At 50.4% G+C, this 27215-nt stretch overlaps 3 protein-coding genes and 1 long non-coding RNA gene across 6 annotated transcripts in view; 3 read left to right on the forward strand and 1 right to left on the reverse strand.

Annotated features, from left to right (window-relative positions):
• The first annotated feature begins 1064 nt into the window (after positions 1-1064).
• On the forward strand, positions 1065-4753 carry MRNIP (MRN complex interacting protein). Of its 2 annotated transcripts, none has more exons than XM_069028671.1 (7): positions 1065-1138; positions 1215-1274; positions 1410-1507; positions 2673-2742; positions 3023-3159; positions 3403-3505; positions 3727-4753. In XM_069028671.1, the coding sequence occupies exons 1-7, from the start codon at positions 1079-1081 to the stop codon at positions 4291-4293; spliced, it is 1095 nt and encodes a 364-aa protein (XP_068884772.1). In that variant the 5' UTR covers positions 1065-1078; the 3' UTR covers positions 4294-4753. The 2 variants fall into 2 exon arrangements, with proteins under 2 accessions (XP_068884772.1, XP_068884773.1); XM_069028672.1 differs by having other exon boundaries at positions 3403-3490.
• Positions 4754-4845: 92 nt separating this feature from the next.
• SQSTM1 (sequestosome 1) lies at positions 4846-9261 on the reverse strand. 2 transcript variants are annotated; one of them, XM_069028669.1, is made up of 8 exons: positions 9018-9261; positions 8778-8873; positions 7745-7974; positions 7474-7630; positions 6927-7016; positions 6179-6423; positions 5752-5959; positions 4846-5144 (listed from the first exon to the last, which is right to left on the reverse strand). In XM_069028669.1, the coding sequence occupies exons 1-8, from the start codon at positions 9193-9195 to the stop codon at positions 4987-4989; spliced, it is 1362 nt and encodes a 453-aa protein (XP_068884770.1). In that variant the 5' UTR covers positions 9196-9261; the 3' UTR covers positions 4846-4986. The 2 variants fall into 2 exon arrangements, with proteins under 2 accessions (XP_068884770.1, XP_068884771.1); XM_069028670.1 differs by lacking the exon at positions 6927-7016.
• A 3106-nt stretch (positions 9262-12367) lies between these two features.
• Positions 12368-15130, forward strand: LOC138118171 (uncharacterized). Its single transcript, XR_011155021.1, has 3 exons — positions 12368-12634; positions 13036-13746; positions 14484-15130. It is a non-coding gene; the product is annotated as an uncharacterized lncRNA (long non-coding RNA).
• A 1117-nt stretch (positions 15131-16247) lies between these two features.
• Positions 16248-27215, forward strand: part of MGAT4B (alpha-1,3-mannosyl-glycoprotein 4-beta-N-acetylglucosaminyltransferase B) — a 51290-nt gene continuing 40322 nt past the window's right edge. The window contains exon 1 of the mRNA XM_069028604.1: positions 16248-16508. Within this exon, the coding sequence (XP_068884705.1) occupies positions 16412-16508 (97 nt within the window). The 5' untranslated portion in view covers positions 16248-16411. The remainder of the gene's footprint in view (positions 16509-27215) is intronic.

Raw genomic sequence — 27215 nt, forward strand, 5'->3', positions numbered from 1 at the left:
GCCCAGCAAAGCTGCGCTGCCGCCTGCACGGCGCTGCGGGGTCTGCCCTCGTGAAGGGGGCTCCGGCGGGTGCCTTGGTGTGTTCGGTTGGTGAGAGCGGAGAGCCCGTCCCGGTGCCGCTGTCGCTGCTCGGTGCTTAGTGTCCGATGCCCGATGCCGGGGCCGCTGCTCGGTGCCGCTGTCCGGTGCTCGGTGCTCGGTGCCGGTGCCGGTGTCGCTGCTTGGTGCCGGTGCCCGGTGCTCGGTGTCGCTGTCGCTGCTCGGTGCCGGTGTCGCTGCTCGGTCTCGCTGTCCGGTGCCCGGTGCTCGGTGTCGCTGCTCGGTGCCGCTGTCGCTGCTCGGTGCCGGTGCCCGGTGCTCGGTGTCGCTGTCGCTGCTCGGTCTCGCTGTCCGGTGCCCGGTGCCCGGTGCTCGGTGCCGGTGTCGCTGCTCGGTCTCGCTGTCCGGTGCCCGGTGCCCGGTGCTCGGTGTCGCTGCTCGGTGCCGGTGCCCGGTGCCCGGTGCTCGGTGCTACTGTCGCTGCTCGGTGCCGGTGCCCGGTGCTCGGTGCCGGTGTCGCTGCTCGGTGCCGCTGTCCGGTGCCCGGTGCCCGGTGCTCGGTGTCGCTGTCGCTGCTCGGTGCCGCTGTCGCTGCTCGGTGCCGGTGCTCGGTGCCGGTGCCCGGTGCTCGGTGCCGGTGTCGCTGTCGCTGCTCGGTGCCGGTGCCCGGTGCCCGGTGCTCGGTGCTCGGTGTCGCTGTCGCTGCTCGGTGCTGCTGTCGCTGCTCGGTGCCGGTGCCCGGTGCCCGGTGCTCGGTGTCGCTGTCGCTGCTCGGTGCTGCTGTCGCTGCTCGGTGCCGCTGTCGCTGCTCGGTGCCGGTGCCCGGTGCCCGGTGCTCGGTGCCGGTGTCGCTGTCGCTGCTCGGTGCCGGTGCCCGGTGCCCGGTGCTCGGTGCTCGGTGTCGCTGTCGCTGCTCGGTGCTGCTGTCGCTGCTCGGTGCCGGTGCCCGGTGCCCGGTGCCCGGTGCTCGGTGCCGCTGTCGCTGCTCGGTGCCGCCGCTGGGGGGCGCTGGCGGCTCTCGCGGGGTCACGTGACCGTAATGGCGCAGCGGTTCTGGGTGCTGCGGTGCTGCCGCTGCCGCCGCTTCCAGGGGCAGCAGGTGGGGATGGGGCGGGACGGGACGGGACGAGGTCGGTGGGTTCCGGGCTCTGACCGACCCCTCTGTGCCCTCCCAGGCCAAGCGCAGCGGGCGGTGGAGCTGCAGCGTGTGCGGCCAGCGGCAGGCCGTGCAGAAGGTGAGGGCGGCCCCACACCCTCAGCCGCGTGTTCTGGCCCTGGTTCGCACCTCGGTGGCACCTGGGGTGTCGCCTCACCTCGTGCTGTGCCCCTCTGGCTGCTCCCTCAGCCTTGTGCTCATTCATTCCCTGCAGGTCTATGGCCAGGGCTCGGGCCTGGACTGCAGGCGCCACGTCCAGAAGCTGAACTTGCTGCAGGGTGAAGCAGAGGAGGCGCTTGGTTGGACATCTTGGTACAGTGTTTAACCTTTACCTGCTCGTTGCTTTCGATGTGCTGCAGCTGATGTGCATCTTCACACACTGAGTGCCTGTTGCCCAACCGGAGCGTGTCACGGGAGGGTTTTCTGGCCTGTTGAGAAGCCTTGACCGTGCCAGTTTTGTCCTCGCCTCATTAGGAGCAAGGTTTAGTGTCCCAGCATGTTTCTTTTGACAAGGATTTCTTTCATGTAACTTTAGGTGATCAATAGCATGTGTTGGTAAGGCCTTTACTCATTAATACATATGCAATAGGGTTTGGGTTTGTTGTGTTGTTTTTTAAAATTTGGTCTTTCTTAAGTACTGTTTGATGAGCTGACTGTGGAGACGTCCATTTTACAGTTTACATCCTCAGAAAACATCCATTTGAAGAAGTTGCTGCCTAACTTGGCATTTAAGGGGTTCACACTGTAAATCTGTTGAGTAATCAGTGCTGCTATTGATAAAAGACTGGTTCAGTGCAAACACTTCAGTGTAATTCCTGCTGGGCTGGAAAATCTGAGTAGCACCTTCCTGTTTATTTCATTCCTGAATCTGTTTATAAATCATCCAGTCTTGAAGTGGTCTTGAACTGGTCCAGCCCCCTTTTTACACAAAGTTATTTTCAGAGATCAGTCAAGGGTAGTTACATAACTTAGTTGTGACTACACAGTGCTTCAGGGCTAAGCTTGGGGAAGAAAACTCATTGTTCACTTTATCAAAAAGTGTTGCTATTTTTATTCTCAAAGAATTGTGAAATTCAAAACATTGTGAAACAACTTCCTTTTTTCCTTGCTTTAGTGGGATAAAATTAGTGAGTTTAAGCTGTTGTACCAAACAAACACTGTTATGTCCCTAATTGTGATCAATTATAATTTGTCATTTGATGATTAGTGGCTTTAGATCAAACTTGCAACTCTGTATAGCAACAAGGAGGGCTACCCTCTGACTAGATTTAATCAGGTATTTGTGCAATGTATCTTGCAAATCATTCATTTGGCATAAGTTATTCCATACATCCTGTTTTTTCTGATATGTCTCCTATCCAGTGTTCCTATCCATGCTTTCTCTTCAATCCCCTGTGCTATGACTGGGTGATTTGAAGCCTATAAATCAACAGACAGGAGTATGTTCTAGAAACAGTAGTTTAAACCTCTGTTTTAGGTGTGCAGAAGACTCTGTAAATGACAGCAAAAATAGAGCAGCACAACGTGAGGACAGTTCAGTCCAGCAGGTAAGATCCCTACAAAGCCATTGTGTCCTGGGTGAATCCCAGTGAAACCAGTGATCCCTTGGTGTGGTTCAGACAGCTGAAATGGTGTATCAAATCAGAGAGGCTCCTGCAGAGACAGAGGGAGATGTACACAGAAACCGTTTCACTCAGAACTGGGAACATGATACAGGAACGTGTCCTAAACTGATTCATGATTTGAGGCATTCGGCACATGTGAAACAATACCAGAACTGAGAACCCCCCATGTTTTGCTGGTTTTAGTAATTCTCCAGTGTTTTAGGAGGGAAGGACAGAAGGCAGTCGCTGGAGTAAATATCTGGACCAGAAGAGTGAGGATCAGGAAGATGACGAGGAGGAGGCAGCTCTAGAAAGGCAACAGTTCTGTTCCCAGAGAAAGAACACTGTGGGAGAACAAAGGTACAGAGAAAACTTGGTTTTGTAATTCCTGCCCCCGAGTGGTGACACTTGATTAGGAGGTGTGGGAGGCAGCTCATCTCTGAGATCTGAGCTAAGTGCAGGTTGTAGTGTATGACCTGATCTGAGCAGGGGTTTGGCATTTGGGGATAAAGAGCCATGCATTGTAGGAACCTTTCTGGTGATCTGTGGAAAGAATCACAGTGGATCTAATCTGTCCTCTTTGTGAATGGTTTTCTTGGCCAGGAAACACCAGAAGCGCTTCCTCTCCAGTGATGTTCCAGAGCTTGCAGAAGAAAGTGGAGTTTCTCAGCTTGTCTACCAAGCCAAAAAGGTTAAAACCACTGAGGTATTTTAGCTACAGAAGATGCTTCTGACCTCTTTTGTATCATCTTAATTTTGAATTTCTGTGAGGCTTTCTCTGCTCTTCTCCAAGCAAGCCAATGAATGACTGGGGAGAAAACAAATATGTTGGGGGTTTCTCTCTCAAAGGTTTTATTCAGACAAAGCCAATGCCACCTTTAATGCTTCTGTGCTGCATTTATAACTAAGTTCTCTCCCTTCTTACAGCACAAGAAATGCTTTGTAACAGTGCCTGATGGACATGATGGGGATGCTGGTTCTGGAGGCAGCGTGGTTCCTGCTGTCTGTGAGTCTGTAGTGCCTGAGGAGGATACACAACCCTCAACTCCTTGTACAAAACCATCCAAGTGGAGAAAATTTCTCACATCATCTGACAACTCTAGTGAAAATGCTGGTGCAGTGGCCATGGCACTACAGGAGGGCAGTGGAGGTGTGGGGCTGGACAGCACCGTGGCTGGTGGGGCTTGGAGGTGCTTAGGACAGGCTGGACAAACTCTGCCTCAGGGTAGAGGTTTTGAATTTAAAAAGTGTGTTGCTGAGGATCTGGCCTCAAGACCACCCAGCAGCAGTTGCTCAGTTGAGGATGTGCTCAGAGAACCTCAGAGCCAGGTGCTAAGGGCAGGATCTGGTGCAGAGACCACTGCAGGAAGGTGCTGCTTGGGTACCACAGGGAGGGCAAACACCCTTACTAACTCTAACCCTGTGTCAAAGCTGAGCAGCATTGCTTGTGAGCAACTCTTCTGCACAGGTGAGGAGTTTGATGATGATCTGTGAGAAGTACAGGCATCTTGAGCATGCCTTTATTATCTCTAATGCATTTGATATGTTGTTTATTGAGGCACAGTTCTGAACTGAAGGTGGTTTCACTCAAAGCCATAGAGAACTGTACTATTAAAGTTGTTTACTTGCTTGATGGTTGTGTTTGGGGGGAAGGGAAGGAGGGGGAAGAGACTGTTGCTCTCAGGTTACAGTGTTGTCTAGCAACCTCAGCAGTTAGAAATAGGAATGGAAGTAGGTCAGCTTCGGGAGAGAAAGCTCCAGGCTTTAAGGATTCCTGGCCAGTACAATTAAGTTCTGTGATTGACTCCTTACAAACTACAGCTCTTTTTCCCTGGACTACATCATTGTTTAGATCTCCCATAGCAACCCTTTCTTCCAGAGCTGTGACCAAGCTCCAGCACCAGCAAAGGGATTGCATTTCTCTTCTTCAATGTGGCCCTAAGTGCACATCAAAGTATGTGCAAAAAGGCAGTCCTGGGCTCCTTTGTGTTTTTAGCCTAGTCCAGTAAATAACATAGCTGTGATACTGAAATGCTCACACACACATCACATGCAGTAGTATTTATTTTTCTTCCATTCTACAAGCACTGAAGAACATGAGACAGAATCTGAGTAGGAAGAAAGATTAACCACAGTAGCTTGTGCTGCATTATCTCCTTTCAGCTAGAAAATTGCTTTTTGTTACTACTACAAGTGAGGTGGCTGCTTAGAATACTGGATGGCATCTAGTGCTGCCCCAATGTCACAGTTCTTGGTCTGCAGGAGCCGAGTGAGCCATCCACCCTCATCAGAGAAGCCCATGGAGAGCATCTGGGACAGGGACTCAATGAGGCGAGGGTCTGCTTCTGTGAAGAGAGTAATAGTTGAGAGTTCAGCTATTTCATGTAATTGGCAAACCAGGCAAGGCTCTAATAGCACTTTGTGAGGAGACACGCTCTTCTGTGTCTCCCAGGAGTGCAGATGTTTGAGATAAACAATACATAATCAGAGCTAAAGAAACTGCTTAGTCAGGCTCAGCTGGCCTTGCTGTGGGACTCAGTGCTGCTGATCTCAGTGAAGGGGCCTTGGATACTGTTACTGCTCCCACCAGGAAAGTGCTGCCCTAAAGCCACAGGATGTACTGGTCCCCATCCTGCATTAAACAGCTCTCTTGAGTAGTACACAGCAAGGACACAACTGAGGGCAGCACCTATCTCGTGTTTTTCAAATGGGGTATTAGCCTAAGGTCAGACATGTGGTAAGACTTAGCAACATTCAAGAGAAGAACCACCTGATCACCTCTAACAGGGTACAAGAGCTGCCAAACCTGCCCAAGTCAGGGACAGGTTTAGCTCTAACTTACACAACCTTGGTTTCTACCAGCTCTGTAACAAGTCTGCTGGTGTCAGGCCAAGCTGACAGTTCCCAAGCCAGAGCTACTCTCAGCTATGAAACCTGCACACACTCTCCTACCTGGGGGGAGGTGTGGGTAGAGAGCAGCTTCTCGCAGTCCTGTAGGTCCTGGCTGGGGAGGATCCCGAGGCACATCCAGGGAGCTGGGACCATCTGTGTCTGGCATTTGCAGAGACTGCAGTTCACCTGTGGAAGGATCCACTTCTTTGGATGATAAGTGGGTCCAGTCCTCCTCACCCCCCGATGAACTGCTGGACTCACTGTGCTCCTGAAATGGATAGAAAAAAGGTCCAGGTGCTGTAGTGCTTTTCAGGCAGGATGCACACTCCTATCTGCCTTTAATACAGAGAATTACATCCACAAGAAGTCCCACCACCTTTTACACCTGTAACAGTGCTGTATATAATTTAATCTGCTCTCATTTTAATATTCACTCCCACCATGCATGCTAAGTGATGATATTCAATTACTGTCATAGTTCCTGTACCTGGGAGTGGAAGCTTCCATCTTCCATTTGTGTGGGCACAGGATCTATCACCATGTCTTGTATCTGTTCTGCAACAACGTTTACTTGCGTAGCAGACTCTGTATTATTCCAGTCTGCTTTGGTCTGAACATTCTGGGTTGGAGCACTGCTGGTTGCCTCAGCATTGGTATTCTCTTGGTTGGCAGAAGTGGGAGTCACTTTGCTTCTCTCTCCTCTGTGTTCCACATCGATATCAACTTCAATACCTAGAAATGCATTTGAGGTGGACAAAGTCTTAAGAGATTTTTCCAAAGCACAGTCCTAAATGGATCAATTCCTGCTCTACACTCTTAAGGTTTCTCTCATCCTACAGTTTGCCATGTAACATGCAGGAACTAAAATGCAAAGCCTTCTTTAATAAAGAATAGCTAAGCACCATATCATCATCTTCGTCTACACAGACAAGCCATATTTTTAAAGGGCCAGAGCAGAAGTTACATCTATGTCCACATAAACCAGGCAAAATCCAGAGTCACCACTGACTTGAAGTTACAGTGCTGACATGTTATGAAATCTTTCCTCACTTTGTCTCAAAAACAAGGTACTGAGTGGCCATTCTAAGCCTAGGCATTATTAGTATCCAAGTTAAATTAAGCCTTTGAGGCTTAGGAGACGGTTCCAAGACCAGTCACAACAGCTGACTGCTGCTCCTGTTAAACAGACCTGTAAACCAGTCTCAGGGACTGGTAATAAACTGTAAGTCACTTACCCAGGGGGCTCAGAAAAGCTGCAACACTCTCCCCAACATTCTTTAGGAAGGTGACATTGGGGTCCTGAGGCTGGCTGTTAGTAGAAGCTTCTAGAAAAACAACTTCTGTTAGCACACACAAGCTCAAAGGGAAAGGGCACCTACAGAGGGTGTGTCCCCACAGCAGCTTAGTGCTCATTCCTGTCGCTCACATACATCACACAACAAAGCACTACAGAGAAAAACTAACTGAGCTACCCCTGGAACAGAAAGCCAGCACTAGCATTGTTATGGCTCATTAGCCATGCTGAAAGGCAGATCTGGAGTAGAATAGTGACATGCTTGACCTAACAGCTTGGCTTGGTTCCAGATACTTTATCTGCATCCTCACTGATTGCATGAGCCCAAGCACACCTTAAAGTAATCATACTTCGGGCCAATTATTTCAAGCAAATTAGATTAGTTCCTGTGTTTATTTTCCCACCCAGACTCTACCCTGTGCTACAGAACCTCAGCTAGTCTGAGGCTCCACCACTACCACCTTGTCTACCAGGGCATCTCCTCTTACCTTCTGCAGCAGGTGCACTGGAGGCTGCAGCAGTGGCTTCGGGTTGCTCCGAGTTGTGGCAGGGAGCTGCAGGCCCAGGATACCCCCAGCAGTGCATCCACGGGAAGGGTGGAACACCATGGCGCATTTTACGGAGCCAGCGTCCTCGGGGAAGCCACTGTAAAGGGTAACATTCATGTAACACTGTTCACACAACCACGTTCTGAGCAAATGAAACTTGAATTTGAGGAATCTCCCATTCATCAGTTCCCATCCATAGATTTTTGCTCACCTCAAATGGATTAAGCAGTGGGCTTTGGAACATCACCATGTTGTGCTCCTTGTGGATTCCTTTCCCCTCACAGGTGCTACAGAGGTCATAGTCTGGACAGACACTGCACTTGAACCTGGTCCCCACCACGGGTCCCTCGCAGCCATCACAGATGACATTGGGGTGCACCATGTTGCGGGGAGGCTCCTGGCTGCACTGGGAGCGGTGCTCCCGCTTGCACTCCTTTTTCTCTGTTAAGAAAAGGAAACTTTGCATCAAGAACAGGTTACTATTTACAGGCTGGAAATCAGGCAGAAGAGGAAGCACAAACAGCCCATCACAGCAGTGTTGACTTACTAGGTCAGTTTATTTTTACACTGGCTGCCAAATCTAAGCCAAGCTCATGTAAGACACCTTAAACCACGTGCAAAGAGGTTTTGCAAAGAGACCTTCCCCTGAAACCAAGCATGCCTTACCCTAAATATCTCTTGGCACGCTTATTTTAGATTAGTACTGCACCACCTCATCTAGCTTCTCATCCTACCTTCCCAAGCGCCGCAAGAACAAAATGTTTCTGGAGAAGGAATTAGGAAGGTGAACGCCATGAAGCATAACATGAGAACAGGGACAACAGGTGTGGCTCACTAGATGAGCTGCAGATAAAGCTTTGAAAGCATCTACCTGAACACAAGGGACTATCAAGCAACTATGCACTGGGAGAGTGGAATTAAGGCTAACACGTTGTTGTGAATATTTAAAATACCAGTGCCAGTTTAGTGTATCCAGGGAACAAGAATGACAACAGAGCCGCGCATTGGACCAGCTGATAGGGCAAGGAGGAAACTTGTGGTCTGTTTATCCCACCTCATCAGGGAAGATTCACGTTCTGTCATATTACACTGCCCTTTATTTAACCTCCCCGCAGAGGCCGCAGCTTCCACGAGGCCCTTGAGGACACGGGGAAAGGCCGGGGCTGGCTTGTCCCGTTTTGGGAGCGCTGCCAGGAAGCGCTCAGCCGAGACCCGCTGTACCCTCCGGAGCTGCGCGGCCGTACCTTTGATGTAAACACGGAATACGCCATCCTGCACATACGGCATCGCCAACTCCAGCTCCTCGTCGGTGGAAAAAGCGATCAGGTCCCCGTCCTCATCTGTAAATGGCGAAGGGCAGGATGAGGGGCCCGGTCGGGTGTCACGGGGGGTAACGGGGTACCCAGAACCCCGCACCCCGACACCTGCCACCCCCGGGACACCCCCCGGGGCCCGGCCCGCAGCGCAGCCCCTGCCCCGCTCACCCTTGTAGTGCATGCGGAAGGCGGGCGGCGGCCCGGCCCGCAGCAGCCCCTGGAAGAGCTCGGCGACACGGTCGTAGATGGCCCGGTAGCGGGCGGGCGGCGGCAGGGAGAAGCGGCGGATCTCGCGGGCCGTCTCCTCCTTGCCCAGCAGGTAGGCTTTCACCGTCAGCGCCGCCATGGCTGTGGCGCAGCAGGAATTGCGGCCGAAAGCCGGGAGAGGCAGACACAGGGCGGAGCGAGCAGCTGCTCCAGCGCTCCCGCGGCGGCCGCCTTTATAGCGCCACAGCCATGGCCCCGCCCCGACGGGCCCCGCCCCGATGGGCCAGGCCGCGCCCCTGCTGCCCAGGCTCCGCCCCCGCTGCCCCCCGTCCCGGTCCCGGTCCCGGTCCCGGTCCCGGTCCCGGTCCCGGTCCCGGTCCCGGTCCGTCCCCATCTAGCGCCGAGGGGAAAGCGTTCAAGGCACGTTTTCCTGCAGCCGGGAAATCCTGTGGATACGTGCAAATGCCCGTGTCTGCCCCCTGCCCTGCTGGGCCCCCGGGAGCAGCTCCTGTGCCCAGGTTTGCGCCCCGGGGCAGTGCCAGGAGGGTCTGGGGGCACGGGGTTGTTGTGGTCGCCAAAGCACCAGCGGGGCCTGGGCGGCGGGGAGTGAGTGCGGCATAGGGACCTTCTGGGTGGCCTCCGAGACACACCGGTGGGGAAACAATCGCACCGCGGGGCAGCTCTGGGCTGTCCTGGTCCCATCACCGTTCGGCAGCGGCCACCAAGATACACCGAGCCACGTGCGAGCACGGCACTTGGCCATCCCGGCCCTGCTTGTCCCTTCCATCGTGGCAAACAGGGCCAACTCGGCCGGGAAACAGAGGTGGGGAGCCACGCGCCAGCCCTGCTCGTGTAGCACCCACCGGAGGGGTTTGCGTGCCGAGCATGGCAGGAATAAATAACTCTCCCCCGAACCCCGTGTTTTGGAAGGGGGGCTAAAAATAAAGACACTGGTGTAAACACAACTGACATTCAGGAAGATGTGCTGCGGCCTTTCCAAGCTGGTTGGCAGCAGTATTTTTTTGCAGATCAGATGCAGTTGACAGGCCTCTTAATCCAGCCACAGGAGGGTTCAGCTGGCAGAACACACCGTCTGTGCTGTCCAAGCATAATTAAATAATGATGGATCAATGATTATTAGGTTCCTTGTTGGTGTTAATTTCCTTTCACCCAAGGGCCTGACCACTCTGACTCTCAGTGCTGTATTTCTTGGTTTAAGATACTAAGAACTTAGGAGAAACTGTGTCACGATTTATCATCTGTAATCAAGAGAAGCATAAATTTTAATTTCCACATTGGGAAGGTAGTTTATTTCTTGACCTAAAGTATATATGTTAAAACACTTGGCCTTTCATGTAGAGACATTTTTGGCATATGTGTGGCGATGTTGAAATTGCAACCCTTTCCTGGAAAATAGTATTTACAGTGGAAAAGTTTGCCCCATTTAAGTCAAAATGTTTTCTAGAAAATTCAGTTTCTAGGTATGACATGGCTAATATTTCCACCACAAAGCAGTGAGTTAAAGTTTAAACACCAGCAGATTCAGGTGGAAGCACGGATGAAGGATGGATATAGGAAATGATTCAGCGACTTTTACAGCAGGAAATATTGAAAGGTTTGGGCAGGCAGCAAAGCTGTATTGCACTCACCTTTCCTTTTGCATGTTTGCTGTGTGCATCCTTATGTCTGAAAGCTGATGACTTGACATTGTTGGATTATGTTTTTTCTCCATAAAATCTGCTGTGGCACCAGCAGAAGCAGGACATGCAGTACAGGACACTCTGCCAGTGTTGGATCTGCCTCACCATGCAGCACCTCCAGCATGTTCATCTCATGCCCTGTTTCTGAGGACCCCAAGGGCCACTTTTGATCTCATCTTTAATGCCAGAGACTCATATTTTGAGACCCAGCTCTGGCACATTCATTGCTTAGGTTCCAAGTTGCCACTGTCCCAGACGGCACCAATTCCTATTCCCTTCTCCACCCCTGCCTGTGCTTGAGCGGTGTTTGAGGCAGGGAGACTGTCCTCAGGTTGCTGTGTCTTTTCATGTCAGTTCTGTCTCCAGGCTAATTGATTGTTGCATTTATAATTATCAAGCAATGTGCTAAAGTAAAATCACAAATCTGAGTTTTCCTCTGTGTCCACTTTAATCCAATTCTCCTGGTGGGACATGCTGAGTCACGCTCAGCTTTCTGGGTATGACATCACGCACTTTTACAAAACATAAGGAAAACAGGCTTTCACCGCTCTGTTGTTGGCTTACCTCACCGATCACGGGACAGGGGTGACTCAGTGAGTCTCCTCCTCGAGGTCGGGGATTTCCTCCCAGCAAGCCCTTTCTCAGCTCAGACCTCGCTCTCCCCCATTCTCTCCAGCCCTGGAATCTGCCTCTGGCCGGTTCCTCAGCCCCCAGAAGAAGCCACACGAGGAGCTGCGCTGTATTCCCAGATCCACTTGAGAAGTTTCTCCCTCTGTTTGTAAGTGGATCTGGATTTTGGCATTCTCAGCGTGAAGCAGTGGCTATGTGGATATTTTCTTATGATTCCATAGGAATCCCATAGCAGCACAGCAACCCCTGCCCAAAAAGTGGCTTGTTGGCCCCAGGTGCTGAGCAGCCAGCTTCACAGATGGGTGTAGCAAAGGAACAGTAAAGGGAAGGAAAAAAAAGCTGTTAGAGTTTAAAAATTCAAGTTAGAGAGGAAAGGCTTAAAAAGGAGCAATTAGCATCCCTTCAGTGTTCTGCTTTCTCTCTACACCCACTTCTGCTGGGAAATGTTTAAAAATATTTGGTGAGTTTTTTGTTCCGAGGGCACAATCACCAGAAATACTCCTTATGTCCAAACTTTGCATGTTTGCTGTAAAAAAACCCTGGGGGGAGCAAGGTGGGGTGGGGGAGGGGCGATGTCAAATCTTTTCCTTGCTTGCAAACCACAGCAGAGGCTGATGAGGATTTTCCAGAGGAAATTTTCCCCCAAATCATTGCTCCAGCCCGAGGCTCCCATCACTGTCCCAGCACTCCTGGTGAGAAGGGGAGGATTTGTCGCCTGTGCCCCCCCGGCTCTGGCAGGACAGTGTGTGGTGATGGAGGGACCACGTGTAGCTCTCCAGGCTGCACCAAGTGCCCCATCCACACACTGCGATCCCACACGCTCCTTCCAGAGGCTTCTGGAGAGGTGCAGGATGCTCCAGACATGTCGGGTCAGACGCTGGTGACTCATCCCGGTCCCATGACCGCTTCCCTCCTCCTCCAGCCCAGTGAAAACACTGTTCATGCCTCGGAAGCAGAACCCTCCTTCCTCATTGGCACAGGCAGAGCAGAAAGCCGAGCAGGGAGTTTTTTGCTGTCTCATTTTTGAGGCTATGCTTTCCTGAAGTTTAGCTGTGCCATGTCAGGTGTTTACACGGGCTCAGCAGCGTTTCTCATTGCTGTGACGTGAAACTTTTAAGGGCAGAAAACTCTGGGACAGTTTTTTCACTGAGACAGAGGAGCAGATAGAAGAATAGGTGGAGAGCAGGCACAAGGTACAAGCATGCTGGGGGTGTCATGCAATTCCATAAGGATCTTATGTTCCTGAAGGTGAGAAAGAGCTTTTTGCAACCTACGCAAATTGCTTGGGGCAAGTGTTGCTTTGAGAACCTGACTTGTAGCTTTTGCCCTGAATTAAAGCATCAACATGTCAACACATTGAAGGTAAAGCACTCTGTTGTCATCTTCCTCTCTCATGGCTAAGGAGATTTGGAAACATTTATACTGCAGTGAAACAAGCCCTGGTGATGTTTGAACACAGCAGCCTATAAAACACATAGAAAATGAAATTATTTTGTTTCTTGCATAATGCAGCCTGGGAAGGACCAAGCCCGAAGATGGGCCCAACTACAGAGCTGAGCTCTTTAGAGCACTAGATAAAATCAGCTATAAATCTGGGTTACATTTTCTGCCTACGCCTAATAAATGTTTTCTCTTTCTAATTTTTGTAGTGGCTTCAGGACCTGTGGATTGCTATGGGAGTGCTTCCCATCGAAGGTCCTCATTTCTGCAGCACGCTCAGCATTGCCAACATCAACTGTTCAAAGATCATGAGATCACCTTAAGAAAAACCTTTTCTCTCTATTTGCTGCTGGAGTTTTGTGTCTCTGCAGTTCACATTTTAATCTTTGCTCTGAAAAAGGACCAAAGCTCAAAACTACTCAAAACTTCTCAGAATTTGCTCAAAACTTTAAAAACAGAATAAAAGATAAAACTGGGAGCAGAGGGATGGACTTCAAGATTAAAAGGGACCTTTTCAGGTCTGAGAGAAAAATGGCAGATACTGCAATTTTTTCCAAGAGAACCCAAGGTTTTTATCATGAGAGGGTGGTATAAAGCTCATTAATTTCTTCAGACTTTTATGAAGACAAAGTATAACAGCAGAAATTAGATTAAACTTCATCCTTGGGAAAGAGTCTAATTAATTGTCTTGGAGAAATTATTAATGTTCCTCTCTTCTCTTCTGCTGCAGACACACCACATATCCCGAGCGGTGGGAGCAGTTTGCACCTCTGAAAATAAACAGCCAATAAATAGCCATTTAATGGACTAAAACGTTTCCCCACCAGCAGCTCTTAACTTGTCTGCCACCTCTTGGGGGGTTTTCCCATTAATTCCTGTGGACCTTCTGTTGGCTCCTGGGTTTGACACGTGGGTTTGAGGTAAGAACTCAAGTGGGCCGGGTGGGACAGAGCCCCTGGTCTTTGCTGTGATGTGCAAGTGCTGTTGCTGCTGTGGTGGAGGCTTCACTGGCAGAGGGTGTGCTGGGCTGGGGGCTGAGCCTGGGAATGTGGGAGCTCACCATGGAGCTGGACAAGTGCTGCAGGGCTCGGCTGTCCTGAGACGTGGGACCTGCTGCTGCCTCATGTTCTGAGGGGGATGGTTGCTTGGGCAATGCTTTGTAAAATCCAGGTCAGGATGCACAGGTCCAGGCCCCTGGGGTTTTTTCAGCATTCCAGAGAGTTCTGCTCAGGGATTTCCCGGCTCAGGGTTGTGCCCGGTGTGAGCAGTGATCTGTACCGGGGCCTTGTAGCTCCTCCCTGGCTTCTGTCAGTGGAGGGAGGCAGAAACCTTTGATGCCGTCCAAAGGGCTCCCTCTGCCGATTTCCTTCCCGCATCTTCTAACCACCGGGAGAGGCCATTTCAAGATTTGAAAAATGTGGTTTATTTCATGAACTGGAGAAGATTCTAAGGATGCAGTTAGACAAGACAATAGCCTGCAGAAATGGGCGACCTGGGCTTTTCCTCATAAATGTGCATGGCCCTCAACGAGGCACTCAGAGCACCTGGAGGCAGCCCCCGCACCCTCCTGGGTGCTGGGCTCCCTTCGCCGCTCGCTTTTCCAGAAGGAAACAGAGCAGAGGCCTGAGGACCCATTCGCCAGATTTTCCTGTTTCAGGCGGATTCCCATGTCTGCTGGAGTGTTGCTGGGAGGAGATGTGCCCACAGACGGTGGCTGGCTCCCGGCTCATCCCTGCCTGCCACTTGGGACGTCTCTGGGGCAGTGACTGAGCATTGCCGAGCGCCTGCATCGCCACTCCTGCCTCTGGCACGGGCACATGCCTTGCTGTACATTGCACCCTAATTGATCCAAACATTTCAAGCAACAGACTTTGATCACTGGAAGCCAGTCCTACAATATTTACACGTCTGAGAAATATTTACTTGCTAAAAGAGCTCTGGGGAATGGAAGATGGCAACTTTCACTGGTTCAGGAATTATGTACCCACGTACAAGGCACCTGAGCTGCCTGATCTCATGCACACCCACAGAAACAAGTTCAGATGATGAAGGCAAATAAACGCCTGTGGAGTCTGACCTCACTGTACAGTCTATAATGAAATAAGCTGGACCCATTAACAGAAGAAACCAGAAGCAAAATTTTAAATCTGATTTCTTCTGTCCTTCATGCAGGCAAGCATGAGCTTGAGGTCATAACCCCTGGTTGCCAGGTCCTTTGGAAGACGGATAATGTCCTTCCAGGCAGCAACTTCTTTTTGTGATATTCATCTGGCCTCGATTTTCTCTCAATAAACATTGGATGCTGTTTCCTTAACCAAGATGAAACACTTCTGTGGTAATGGCAGGGAGGACACCTGCATGACTCCAGGGACTGCTGCCCCCGACCTCATCCTGCACCCCCCAGCTGTGCACACCCCGTGGGGACATCCCTGTGCACAGGGGCTGAGCACACACCTCTGTCCAGGGGCCCCCACGTGTGACACTGCAGGGATTGGGCCATTGCCGGGGGTCCATGTGCGGGGATGTGCGTCAGCACAGCCACAGGTACGTGCACACCCCCACACACTGCAGACAGATGGACCCGGGCACATGTTCACACACACACAGACATATGGACACACAGAGAGACACAGATGGACACAACCATGCACACACACACACACACACGTACAGACCCACGCAGGCACCCACAGATATAGCTGTATCTTTGTGGGAACATATGGATGGGCATGAGGAGGCAGGCGTGCATCGACAGGAATGAGCAAAGGATTACAGGAATGTACCTTTATATACGTAACGCATGAACGTGCACTCTTGCACACACATGCACATGTGCACACAGATGTGCACACAGATGTACACACACACATACACAGATGGGCACAGACACAGACACACTCGTACACACACACAGACAATCTCACCCACACTCACAGTCACACACTCACAGACGCACAGATGCACACACACATTCACACACATACTCAGACACACGCAGACAGACGCACACAGATGCGCAGACACACTCACCCACACACTCACACTCACTGTTACTCACACTCACACTCACCCACTCACACTCTCACACTCACCCACACACTCACACTCACCCACACACACTCACACTCTCTCACTCACTCTCACTCACTCACTCACTCTCACTCTCACTCTCACTCTCACTCTCACTCTCACTCTCACTCTCACTCACCCACACTCACATTCGCACACTCTCTCACCCCCACCCCGCCCCTCTGCAGTCCCGCATTCTCCCGCACGGGGGCGCCCTTCTCCCGCGGCAGCCCCGCCCCTCGGCCCCGCCCCCTCGGCCCCGCCCCCTCGGCCCCGCCCCCTCGGCCCCGCCCCCTCGGCCCCGCCCCCTCGGCCCCGCCCCTCGGCCCCGCCCCGCCCGCCCGGCGGGCCCGGCGCGGGCGCTGCGTGCGGGCGGTGCGGGAGGTGCGGGCGGTGCGCCCCGCTCCGCTCCCGCTCTCGGCTCCGCGCTCCCCGCTCCGCTCCGCCGGGGCCCCCGGGGCCGCCGAGGCCGCGCCGCGCCCGGGACATGCGGCCGCCCCCGCTGGCGAGGAGGCGATGAGGCTCCGCAGCGGCACGGCGCTCACGCTGCTGCTCGGCTGCCTGTGCGCGCTGCTCTCGCTCTCCTGGTACGGCGCCTTCGGCGGGCACAAAGGTAAGGGGGGCTCGGCCGCCTCCGCGGGGACCCGGCCGCCGCCCCGCCGCCGGGGAGGAGGTGCAGGGACTCCGCCAGTCGGGCCCGGCTGGACCCCGGGGGTGCGTTGGGATCCAGACCCGGTGAGCATCCTGCGGGACCTGGGGGATCCCCAAGGGCTGGATCCTGCTGGAGCCCCAGGGGTGCGGACTCGGCGCGATTCTGTGTGCCTCTGGCCCCGCGGTATCCCCTGGCCCCCAGGGGACCGTGACCTGTGGGACCCCTGGGGCGACTGCCCCTGCCCAGATGGGCGGGAGGTGCCCCAGCCGGGGGTCCCTGCTCGTTCCCCAGGCGCGCTGTGGCCAGGGGTGCCCACGGAGGGTCGGGGAGATGTGGGGTGATGGACGGGGTCTTGTTTGGGTCGGGGTGCGCTTGGTTTGTCTTTGGTGATGTATTTCTTTGCACCCTCACGTTTATGGCCAAAACCTTCAAGGGCGATGGGAGCCAGGTGGGTCAAATCTGCGTGGAAGGGTGGTGGTGCCAGCAATTGTGGGGAGCTCTCAAATGCTGGGGGTTCTTTGGGCAAACTGATGAGCGGAGATCTGAGCAGCTCTGCCTTTCTTGCATGCGTCTGTTGTGGCTCAATGCTGAGTCCAGTAACTTCGGTGGATGTGGGACAGGTGTGAGGACCGTGGCTTCAGCACACAAATATTGGTGCTGGCTTTGCACTGAGTAGGCGGCTGCAGAGCAGAGGTGCAGGGCCCTGTCCCGCCGAGGCTGTGGAGGAATCCTGTGCAGGTGTTGCAGAGATGCTTGCTGCTGGTTTTTCCTGACAACACAACAGTTGCTTTTCTCCACCCAGTCTGTCACTCAAGCAGTGCACTGGACTTATCCTGGCCTGGAGGACAATTCTAACAGTTGCTTCTGAGCTGTGTCTCCGTACTGTGTATGAGTGTGCAGCCTCCTACGCCTGTGGTAATCGCTCAGCTCTTCTAGTTCCTGCACTTTTAGAGGTCTTTAAAGGTGTGTGGTCTGACCAACCAGCCCTTGACGCTCTCGTTGTATTTGGCATATAAGCATCTCTCCCTGCTACAGGTGAGAAGCAGCTTTTTCTTGAGTGTAAGCTGTGACTCGATGGATTTGGAATCCTGTGGCACACCATGCACCATCACAAGGTGCAGCTTGTGCATGGTGGAAGGCTGGCATCAGGGCTGAGGCAGCTCTGGGGGAAGGTTTTTTGGCTCTGATGGGCAGGATGACATGAGCCCATCCAGCCCCTTCCCTGGCAGCAGGGCAGGAGTGCCTGGGATGTGCCATTTACTCCTGGTAGCTGCAGGTGTCTGACAGGTGGCTGCTTGGACTCCTCTGCCTCATTCGTCACTGAAGGCTCTGCTGTTGTGCTGCTAAGGTGGTTTAAATCCCACCAGAGCTGCCTCCTGCAGAGGTTTGGGTGATAAGCGTTTGCAAGGCAGGGGTGCTGCCTCGGTACTGGTGGATTGGTTTGCTTCTGCTGGGCAGATTTTTAGCTGGCCAAAATGTTTGCATACCCAGGTGTTGGTGTTGTGTGTTGCTTTCAGACAGAAGTGCTAGACCACAGTACTTGTGCAGGCGCAGAGGAACGCTCGGAGAACTGCCCTCTGGTTACCCCTGAGCAGTGGCTTTGCTTGCAGCTTCCTCTCATAAATAAAGCAAAAGCAGCGTGCAGCGCTGTGTGGGCTCCGAGCAGCCCCTCCTGCTTCCAGAAGCAGGGTGGCCAACCCCACTAGGCAGTCTGTGCTGTCTGGGCTGTGTTGTTCTTTGACACACTTTTGTTTTTTAACGAGCAGCTTTTCCCTGTGGCTCATGCAAGTGCCGAAATAACAACCCTGGGTACCACTGTCCCCGTCCTTCTCGGCAGGACCCTCCCCGGGATGCGCGGTTTCCTCTGGCAGCAACAGATTGTCAGCAGCACACGGCGATGGCTACAGCAGGTCACAGCCAACACGGGCCGGCTGTGTCAGCACAGCAGGGTTCCGGCTGTTATGGTCATTTACGTATCAGGCCGTTATTCAATACAGAGCTGGAGAAGACCTTGAGAGGTCATTCAGTCCATCTCCTGCCCTCCACAGGATCGCTGATAACCAACCCCTTCCTGATGTTTGTCGTACTCATTCTTAAAAACCTCCGATGACAGGGACTCCTAAGCTCCCCAGACAATCTGTTTGACATTTAGCAGCCCTCATATTAGGTTTTTCTCATGATTCGTACAGAAATGTCTTTTTCTTCAGTTTAGTTTCAGGATTGCTCTTCTTTTTTCTATTTACTGGGCACAGGCAGAAAAGTTCCTTCCTTCCTTTGCAGCAGGCCAGTAGATACTTGGAAGTTGCTACTGTTTCCTTTCCTTTACTAAATACAGATTAAACCACGCTGGTTCCTTTGACCACTATTTTTTAGGTCATGTGTTCTTGGTCTGCAGTTGCTCTTGTTACTCTCTTCTGGACCATCGTCCTTGGTGAGGAGTGATGGTTAACCTGGGATAAAGGGCTGAAGTTGCTGCTGTATTTTTGCTCAGAAGACTTGGGATTACTTCATATCTTCTACAAACAGTGATCCTGTTTATATATATCCCACTGTGTGTGCTTTTCACTTTTGCCATAGGTGACTCATGTTTATATTTTTTATCCCATCAACCCTTCAACTATTCCTCTCCAGAACTTTTCCTGCTTTTCATTCCTTATCTTGTGTTTGCCTGGTTAATTATTCCTACCAAATTGCATTACCTCACACTTGTCCTTGTTGAACTGTATCCTTTTTTTTTTTTTTCCAGACTGCTTCTTCTGAGTTATTTGGATTGTTTTGAATTCTTGTCCTCTTGCATGCTTGCAGTCCCTCTGAGCTTGGTGTAGCCTTCCAGGGCAATCAGCCTGTTTTCTCTGCCATCAGCCAAGTCATGGATGAAAACACCAACTGGTGGGGTGGGTTCTGCTGGAAGATGCTTCAGTAGGGTCCCCCCAGTCTGTGCTCATAGAGCAGTGCCCTGTTCCTGGGTGGTCTTCCCAGCAATGGTGGTCCCACCTTCACACAGCTCAGGCCAGTCTCTGCATCCCTGGCTACGTTATGGGCATGTCTCATCAGACACTATCACAGGTCTCTGAAATCTTTGTTTCTTCTCCCCTTCCTGCAAGTTCTGACACCCTGTCACAGAATGAAATATGAGAGATTTGATGTGATTTGTTCTTGATGAGCAGAGGTTATTTCTTGCTCAAGTTCTCCTTGTCTTCTAAGCACTTCAATTGACCTTAAGCTGATTATTCTATAATTCCCTGCTTCCTTGTTCCCATCCCTATATTTTTCAAAGATAGGCTTTGTGTTTTCCAGTCCTTTGTAACATCAGTCATCCCCTGTGAGTGACTGGAGACAATTCCCAGTGCTCTGGAGTTGCTGATGTCGTTGAGTTGTGGGGAACTCTGGCAAGGTGTCCACATTGCCTCCAGTGGGGGATAATATCATATTAAAACACATGTAATGCACTGCAGAGTCTGCTTGTCTTCCCGCTCTGCGTTGGGAGGACAAAACAATTAATTGAAAGAGAATAAACCAGAACAAACCATCTATAGAGCTGCTTTTCTGAGACCAACTCAGGGCTTGTTTACCTGCTAATGGTGTTCTGCCGTGCTGCGGTTATTAGTAAAGTTTTGACCTCATGGTCTGCAAAAACAGATGCTGCCTCTTTCCAATTATAAATGGGATTTGAAATAGTCTGCTGGAGTGGGAAGAGAAGGGCAGCCTCAAATAGCACAGCCACTCACCCAGGCAGCTGGTGTCCAGCATCACGGGCTGTTCGGAGGTGGCCACGGGCTGTGCATCACGGTGGTGGGTGTCTTGGCCAAAGTCTGATATTCTCTTTGCTGATTTTAGATTTAAATGTGGTTTAACTTCCCAAAACCATGAGCTGCCATGCAGAGAGCTCCTTTGCAACCTGGTGTCAGGTGTTGGATATGTAGGGTTTAAGGGTGGAGAATCAAGCCTTTGGGAAGGCACAGGCAGGTTTGGGTGTTAGTGTGCCCAGTGTGGGGACTCCAGGGGACTCAGGACTTACTGAGAGATCAGTAAAACCAAGAAGGTTTCATGACTTTAGGTAAGTCACTAGTACAGATGGGATGAAGACAAATAGTTTAACCTACCTGCAATTAAATTGTTGTGTTTTTTTTCATTTCCAATGGTGAAAACTGTTCAATTCTCAACCATAATGTTTGTTCTTATCTTGACTGACTGACCGACCAGCCGTGTGCTGCTTATACAGCCCTTCTCTTTGCCCCTTGCAGCCTATGCCAGAGCCATAAATGCTGCAGGATATTTGGGTTTTAAGTGTTGGGATTTGATTTTTAATTGAATAGGAAATTTTAAACCTTGTGTTGAACCTTTTAGGAGACTCCCAACATGCTGCCCATTGGAAATGCTACATTTCCAATGTAGAGGTTGACATTGTACCTCCTCAGTGTGGCTGTGTAGTTCAGGGCAGGCTCTGTATCCATGTTGCCTGTGCAGGCTTCCCCTGGCAAGTCTTCTCTCTGTCAAATTTTAATGATTTCTAGTTACCCACTTCCAGCCAGCTCCTGGCTTCCATTGTAAAATCCCAACTGCAGCCAACTCTGTACCTGTAGATTTGCCTGCAAAGTGGGGTTGCCCTTTGCATGGTGGCTTCACACCCTTAAGATCAATTGTGACTGTGTGGTATTTTGGAGGCTCACCTTGTGGGAGCTGCTTTTCCCATGGATGTTGTGGAAGTGCTTCAGAACAGGCGCGCACAGCTCCTTGAAGGACTCGCCACACGCATCCCGGGTGGGTGTCTTGGTGCAGGTCTGAGCACAGGGTCTCTGCCTTGGTTTGTGAGCGTGGTGAGGAGCAGGATGCTGGGTTTGGTGGCTGTAGGGCACTGGCTGCAGTGTGGACGTTGCTCTGGTGCAGCAGGGAGGGCTCAGGCAGCGTCTCGGTAAGGAAATACCGCTCATGCAGTGCCGTGCACAGCGGGATGCTCCGCTCGCTGGGGGTGTCCTTTGTGGGAAGCATACTTTGTCCCAGAGGGACGTTCCTCTGAGTGTGTTTACAAAGTCTTCTTCTATAGTGCATAAAAGCCGTGAACGCTAATCCTCTCTGGAAGCAGCAGAGTCAAAGCTTGATACCGTTAAATACGAGCCGTGTCCTGCGGCATGTGGGGTTCCTGCTGCTTTTTCATTTCTGTTGCCTGCACCAGCTTGACTTCAGGTTTTTGTAGTTTCTTTGAGGTCTTGGGCACTGCCTGCAGCGAAATGGATACGAGTGAAAGCCCTGGTTTGAGCTGGGATCACTTCACTGCAACCCTTGCAAGCGTTTCCCAGGAGGAGAGACACCAGCAGGAGACCCAGCGAGTGCTTTTGAGGGCTGAGGAGGTGCAGGCGAGGACCTGGCTAGGGAACCATGGAGTGTAGAAATCTGTCATTAAAATGCATGGTGATTAAAAAGATATGCAGGAGCATTTCTGAGAGACTTTACGTGGCCTGCGTGATGCTCAGCAGACACTGTGGGAAATTGGTGGCTGGAATGCAGCAGCATTTGCAAAATTATCACACCTGTGACTTGAACAAATTCATCCCAAGAGCAAGAGGCACTGTGCAATCTGTTGATATGCATTTATCAAAATAAGTAATTCATAGTCTGAAGTCACCTGTACTTCTGTTTTTATTTATTTGCAGGTTTTTTAAAGGCCTTTAAATGGGCCTCTTGACCTGTACTGTGTGTGCACTTGCTGTGTCCTGTTGCTGCTCCCACAGTAAGAGCTGTGGTTGTGTGATGGAGTTGAAGTTACAAGGGCTTTCTCCTAGCCTGTGTTCTTCAGCATAGACTTGGATTCGTGTCCTTGCTATGCTGTGTCCCTCCCCATCTTGGAAAAGTCAGCTGGCTGGTTTCATTCCTCAGTTCCCATCTGCTCTCTGGGGACAGTGACATCTCTTGTCACAGGGGTTTGGAGGACACAGCCACGCTTCTGTGACAGCAGAGTCTGTGTCAGCGCGTAGGAGAGGAGCAGTCAGAGGAGGTTAACACACACACCCCAATTATATCAAGTACTTCTCTTGGTTTACTTCTTTTGCAGAACAAAACTCATTTGTGATTCCCTTTGATTCATCTAAAACAAATCATTGATTTGTACTTATATCCTGAATGTTCATTGATTATTCACTTAGTGTTTAATGTAAAGCACATCTATAGCTGGCTAGTTTAAGTGAAGCTGCCAGTCATCTCTAGAAAGCCTTGAAGCCACTAAGTGCTGGACAAATTGCTTTAGCAAGAGATGGACAAGGCTGCTGCAGGTAGGCTTGGATTATCCATGGTCCTCCCTATTCACAAAACTCAAACTGGTCACCAAAGGACCAGTTTTTCTGATTGTGGTGTAAAGAAACACAAACAAATATCCATACTGGGTTGCCTGGCTCAGCACAGGCATCCACAGCCACCAGGACATTGAAGGAAACCCTTGAGGCTGAGCCTCAAAATAAAACCTGCCTAAAAATACTTGGAGATGATGCTTAATGTTCCAGGTGAAAATTTTCCATATCATTATTGTGCCAACTCTAATGCTGAAGTTTTCTTTTTCATAAGACGGAGACCAAGAGGTTGGGAGATTGGGTGGGTGAAGAGGGCTGCTGTGGTGGCAGAACCCACTGGGCAAATTAATGGGTTGTGGAAAGTATTAAAATAATCAGAGAGCTTCAGTGGGGGTGGGCAGGTTAGCACTGTTAGGAGGAGAGGCTTTTCAGGGAGGGCTGATCAAGCATCTGCTTAGCAGCTTCCTGATGCAGGCAGAGGATTGTTGTCTTTGATGGAGGGAAATAAATATTTTCTACCTTTTCCATTTGAATTGCAGCTTAGGGGGCTTTTTATTCAGCAGTGCCCTTCTTGGGTTTATTTTCGAGCTCACATCAGGCTTCCCTGCAAAGCAGGAAAGTCTGGGAGTGGCAGATTCCTGTATTAAATAATCTCTTTCTGCATTACTTGTGTCACTGGCTAATTCTCCTTCTGTTTTGTCCTGGTGTCAAGTCACATTTGAGTCTCAGGATCAGTGCATTAGCATGGATGTGTCTCTGATGCACACAGATGGCTCTGTAACTCCATCTTCTCTCCTGCCTGCCTGCCCCTGCCTTGGAGTGACTCCCCCAGTATTTAAATATTCCACCCCTCCTGTGCTATGTACAGGATAAATACTTACCTAAAGGTTAATCTGTATTTTGAAGTGACTAGACATGCACACAAAAATGTCTTGTGCAAGATATTTTCATTTCTGCTTATATTAAAGTGGACAGCAGTAGCATTAAAATGTAAATCATTAGGCTTTAAAGAAGCTTCTGGACAAGAATTAATCTCCACCTGTCTTTTATGTTCATGGTGAGTTTTGTTGCGTTACAGTGTCCATTTACTGGTGGCTATAATTGTCACATTGGTCGTTTAGGAGTTGTTGGTAGTGGCAGTGCTGCTGCCTAGTCCATACCTGTTCCTCAATGAGTTTTCAGATCATCCTGATCACATTTTCAAGTCTGCCTTAGAGCACTTAGGTTTTTCTTCTCTCCCTGCGATGCCAAGAGCTTTCTGGAAGGTTCAACCTGGAGACCCTTTTTTTGTCACTCACTGCTTGTACTTACGTGGCAAGAAATCTCCTGTGTATTGTCACTGTTCTGAGGAATGTCATGGCTTAGGGAGGAGCCAGAGGTTGTGGCACCAAAAGGTTGTGTAGCCTTTAGAAGCTCTTGTAAATAATCAAAGAAACGCTTCTAATCCTGAGAAATGAGCTCCTTAAAGATCTGTGTATATGTATTTTATATAGTGAAAACAAGTAGTGGTTTAGTTAAAGCATAGTAGTGAGGCCAGCCAAGAACTTCACACAGACGCTGGAGAAGTTTTCTGAGGGAGAACTAAATTTCTTTATTCCTCTCCAAAAGACAGACACTCAGGGGAGCAGCGCTGCTGTGCAGTGTCCCCATGTGAAGAACAAGAGCAGTGTTTGTCTGTGTCCTTTGCCAGGGGAATGGATGGATCTGGTGGTTGAGCTCTCTCAGACTCAACCACTGCCACAGACAAGTACCTGTCAGATGAATTATTCTGTTAATGCTGGCAGAAGTGTTGTGGTGGTCTCCCCTCCCTCTGCTCTGTGCCCAGACTGTGATCTTTTACTTTTATTTGATCTCGCCTTTCATGTTTTAACTATTCCTTTTTCATGCCATCTCTCATTGAGCTCTCTGGAGCTGGCTTTGATATCTTTTCTCTTTGTCTTCTCTTTCCCTCAGTTTCCTCCCTTTCTTCTTCCTTTGATGCTGTAGAAAATGACCAGGATGGAGATCTTCCCATGTCTTCCCTCTCTTAACCTTGTCCAGTTCAAGTTATCCACTATTTGAAGAACTTTACCAGATACTCACCTAATAGTGTGGCTTCATTAACACCAAGCAATGATTTTGGGTAGAAGCTGGTTTAGGCTGCCTGGGGAGGAGATAGTGCTGGTCCTTGCACCAAGTGTCAGGGGTTGCTCTGAGTTCATCTGGGTCCCAGAAGTGGTGGTGAGGCCAGGCACAGCCCCCCAGGACATAGCATCCTGATTCCAGAGTGAGGATATGCTGTGGGGATGTTTCCCCAGGCGTCACGTGTGGGCGGCTGGTGCTGATGGGCAGCAGGAGCTCCTCCTGCACTTCATATATAGAGCTTCAACTAAATTGAAGGAAAGGCAAAAATTGTGTTTAAAAGGAGATTGATTTGCTGACTTTGAGGAGCGAGAAGTGTTTAGGAAAAAAACTGGAAATGCAAATTCTGGCTGAGCACAAGCTTCGTCATTTGATGGCTGAAATTCTCCACTTTGTCGTGCCAGTGAATCCACATGAAACATGTATTTTCCCCGAGCTAAAGAGCTGACCTGGGTGGGGGAGGTAAGTACTCAGAGTGGTGGATGAGCATAATTAGGACATGGATTGTGGGTTTGCTCTGTATAGATCAGTTTGTGTTTCGTTAATGTCTGGTTCCACCCTGTCTGTCTGTTTTATTGGATTAATTTATTACTTTCTGAAAGTGCCTCTCCAGTGAGCTAAAATATCTATTTACGGGAAGTATTTGGTTACCATGAAAAAGTGTATTTGGCATGTGTTTGGCAAATATTAAGTACTTTCTTCTGTTTCTTTTGCAATTTAATCTTCTATTTATCTTGGGTATTGATTGCTGAAGGCCTTGGTAATTATTTGCTGATTTTGAAAACAATGATTTTAGAGGCTTGAATTACTTTTCTAATATTAATCATTACCTTGGTGTGCTTGCCTCAAAGGATGGGCTCTTTCTGACAGCTCCAGGTGGACATTTACTGTCTGAAATGATGCCGCCATCTTAAAATAGCAAAATCATTACTGGTGTTTTGTTCCCAAAACTAAGCAGATACTTGCAGAGATGCAAACCTGGCAGTTGCAGTGAGCTCACAAATTTGCTGCTCCTCTTGATGGGAGGAGTGGCCAGGTTCTGAAGTCAAATAAAAATGTGGTTGTATTCAGTTTCCAAATTAATTTCATGGTGTATTGGTCCCAGCTCTGGCGCAGGGCTGGTGGGGCGAGGGGCAGCCCCGCTCCGGTGGCAATGGAGCTCTGCCAGGGGGAGAGAAGCCACACTCCAAAGGGTCTCACACTTGCAAGTGAATGTGGTGCCATACAGAGGCACATCTTGCTTTGGGGGAAGGTGAGAAATTGAAGAGTCTCTGCTGGGAGCTGAGTAATTGGCACCTGCTATTATTGTGTCCCTCCTCCCCCTTTTAATAACTTGTTTATAGAGATAACTCTCCTACAGATCTCATTACACAGCCATAAAGCACGATTCTTTAAAAAATACATGCATTCCTATTCATGTCAGGTCTGAATACCTACCTCCTTCATTTTCCATAAGGAGAAGGGATGGTTTTTGTGGTATCCAGGCATCTTTCCTCACTGCTGGTCAGAGTCAGGGCTGCCCGTGAGGAGACGAGCTGTGTCCTTGCCATACCTGGCTGGAGATGTAATCCTTCCATTAATACAAAACCTGGCAGGCAGTTAGAGTAGCTGGGAGGGGAATTTTGTCTTCTTGTTGTTTTAGGCCTTGAAGCAAGGGGTTGTGTTGGCTGTTTGAGTGACGCTGGCCTGATCTCCACCGGAGCTTGCACAGTGGCATACATTGCTGGGGAGCACGAGAGGTGACGTTTAGCATACGCCCCTGGGATTTCTAGTGCAGTGAATCCTGCTTCCTGCTCATGCATCAAGTGATACGTTTAATTGGTTTTAACAGTTTCACCCTTGTTCTTTTATTAGAGGATCGTGGTGCAAAAGGAAGCTGGGAGCATTTTTGGATCCTGTCCTGGGTAATTCGATGAGTAAGTCTTGCTGAGCTTCATCTCTGTGCAGGTGCAGTGATGCATCTCCTGCAGGGGATGTGGGGGGAAGAGCGTCTCCTCCTCCTCCTCCCAAACACCTGTGTGAGGAAGAAAGAGGAGGAAAGGGCAAAATCATGTCCATGACAATTATTTTTTGATTCTTTTCATCGCCTTATAGAACAAGAATGATAAAGGGAGCCTCAGAAAAGAGGGCATTCCAGCAAGCCCTGGCAGGGATGTAATCTTTTTTCTTCGTACCGAGGTATAAAGATAATTCCAGTCGGGATTGAAACAGTGGATGGCAAATAATTCTTGAACAATCCGCTTATGGTGTTCCAGGATGCGAATGA

Source organism: Aphelocoma coerulescens, chromosome 13 (assembly GCF_041296385.1).
Source record: "Aphelocoma coerulescens isolate FSJ_1873_10779 chromosome 13, UR_Acoe_1.0, whole genome shotgun sequence".
Taxonomy (NCBI): domain Eukaryota; kingdom Metazoa; phylum Chordata; class Aves; order Passeriformes; family Corvidae; genus Aphelocoma; species Aphelocoma coerulescens.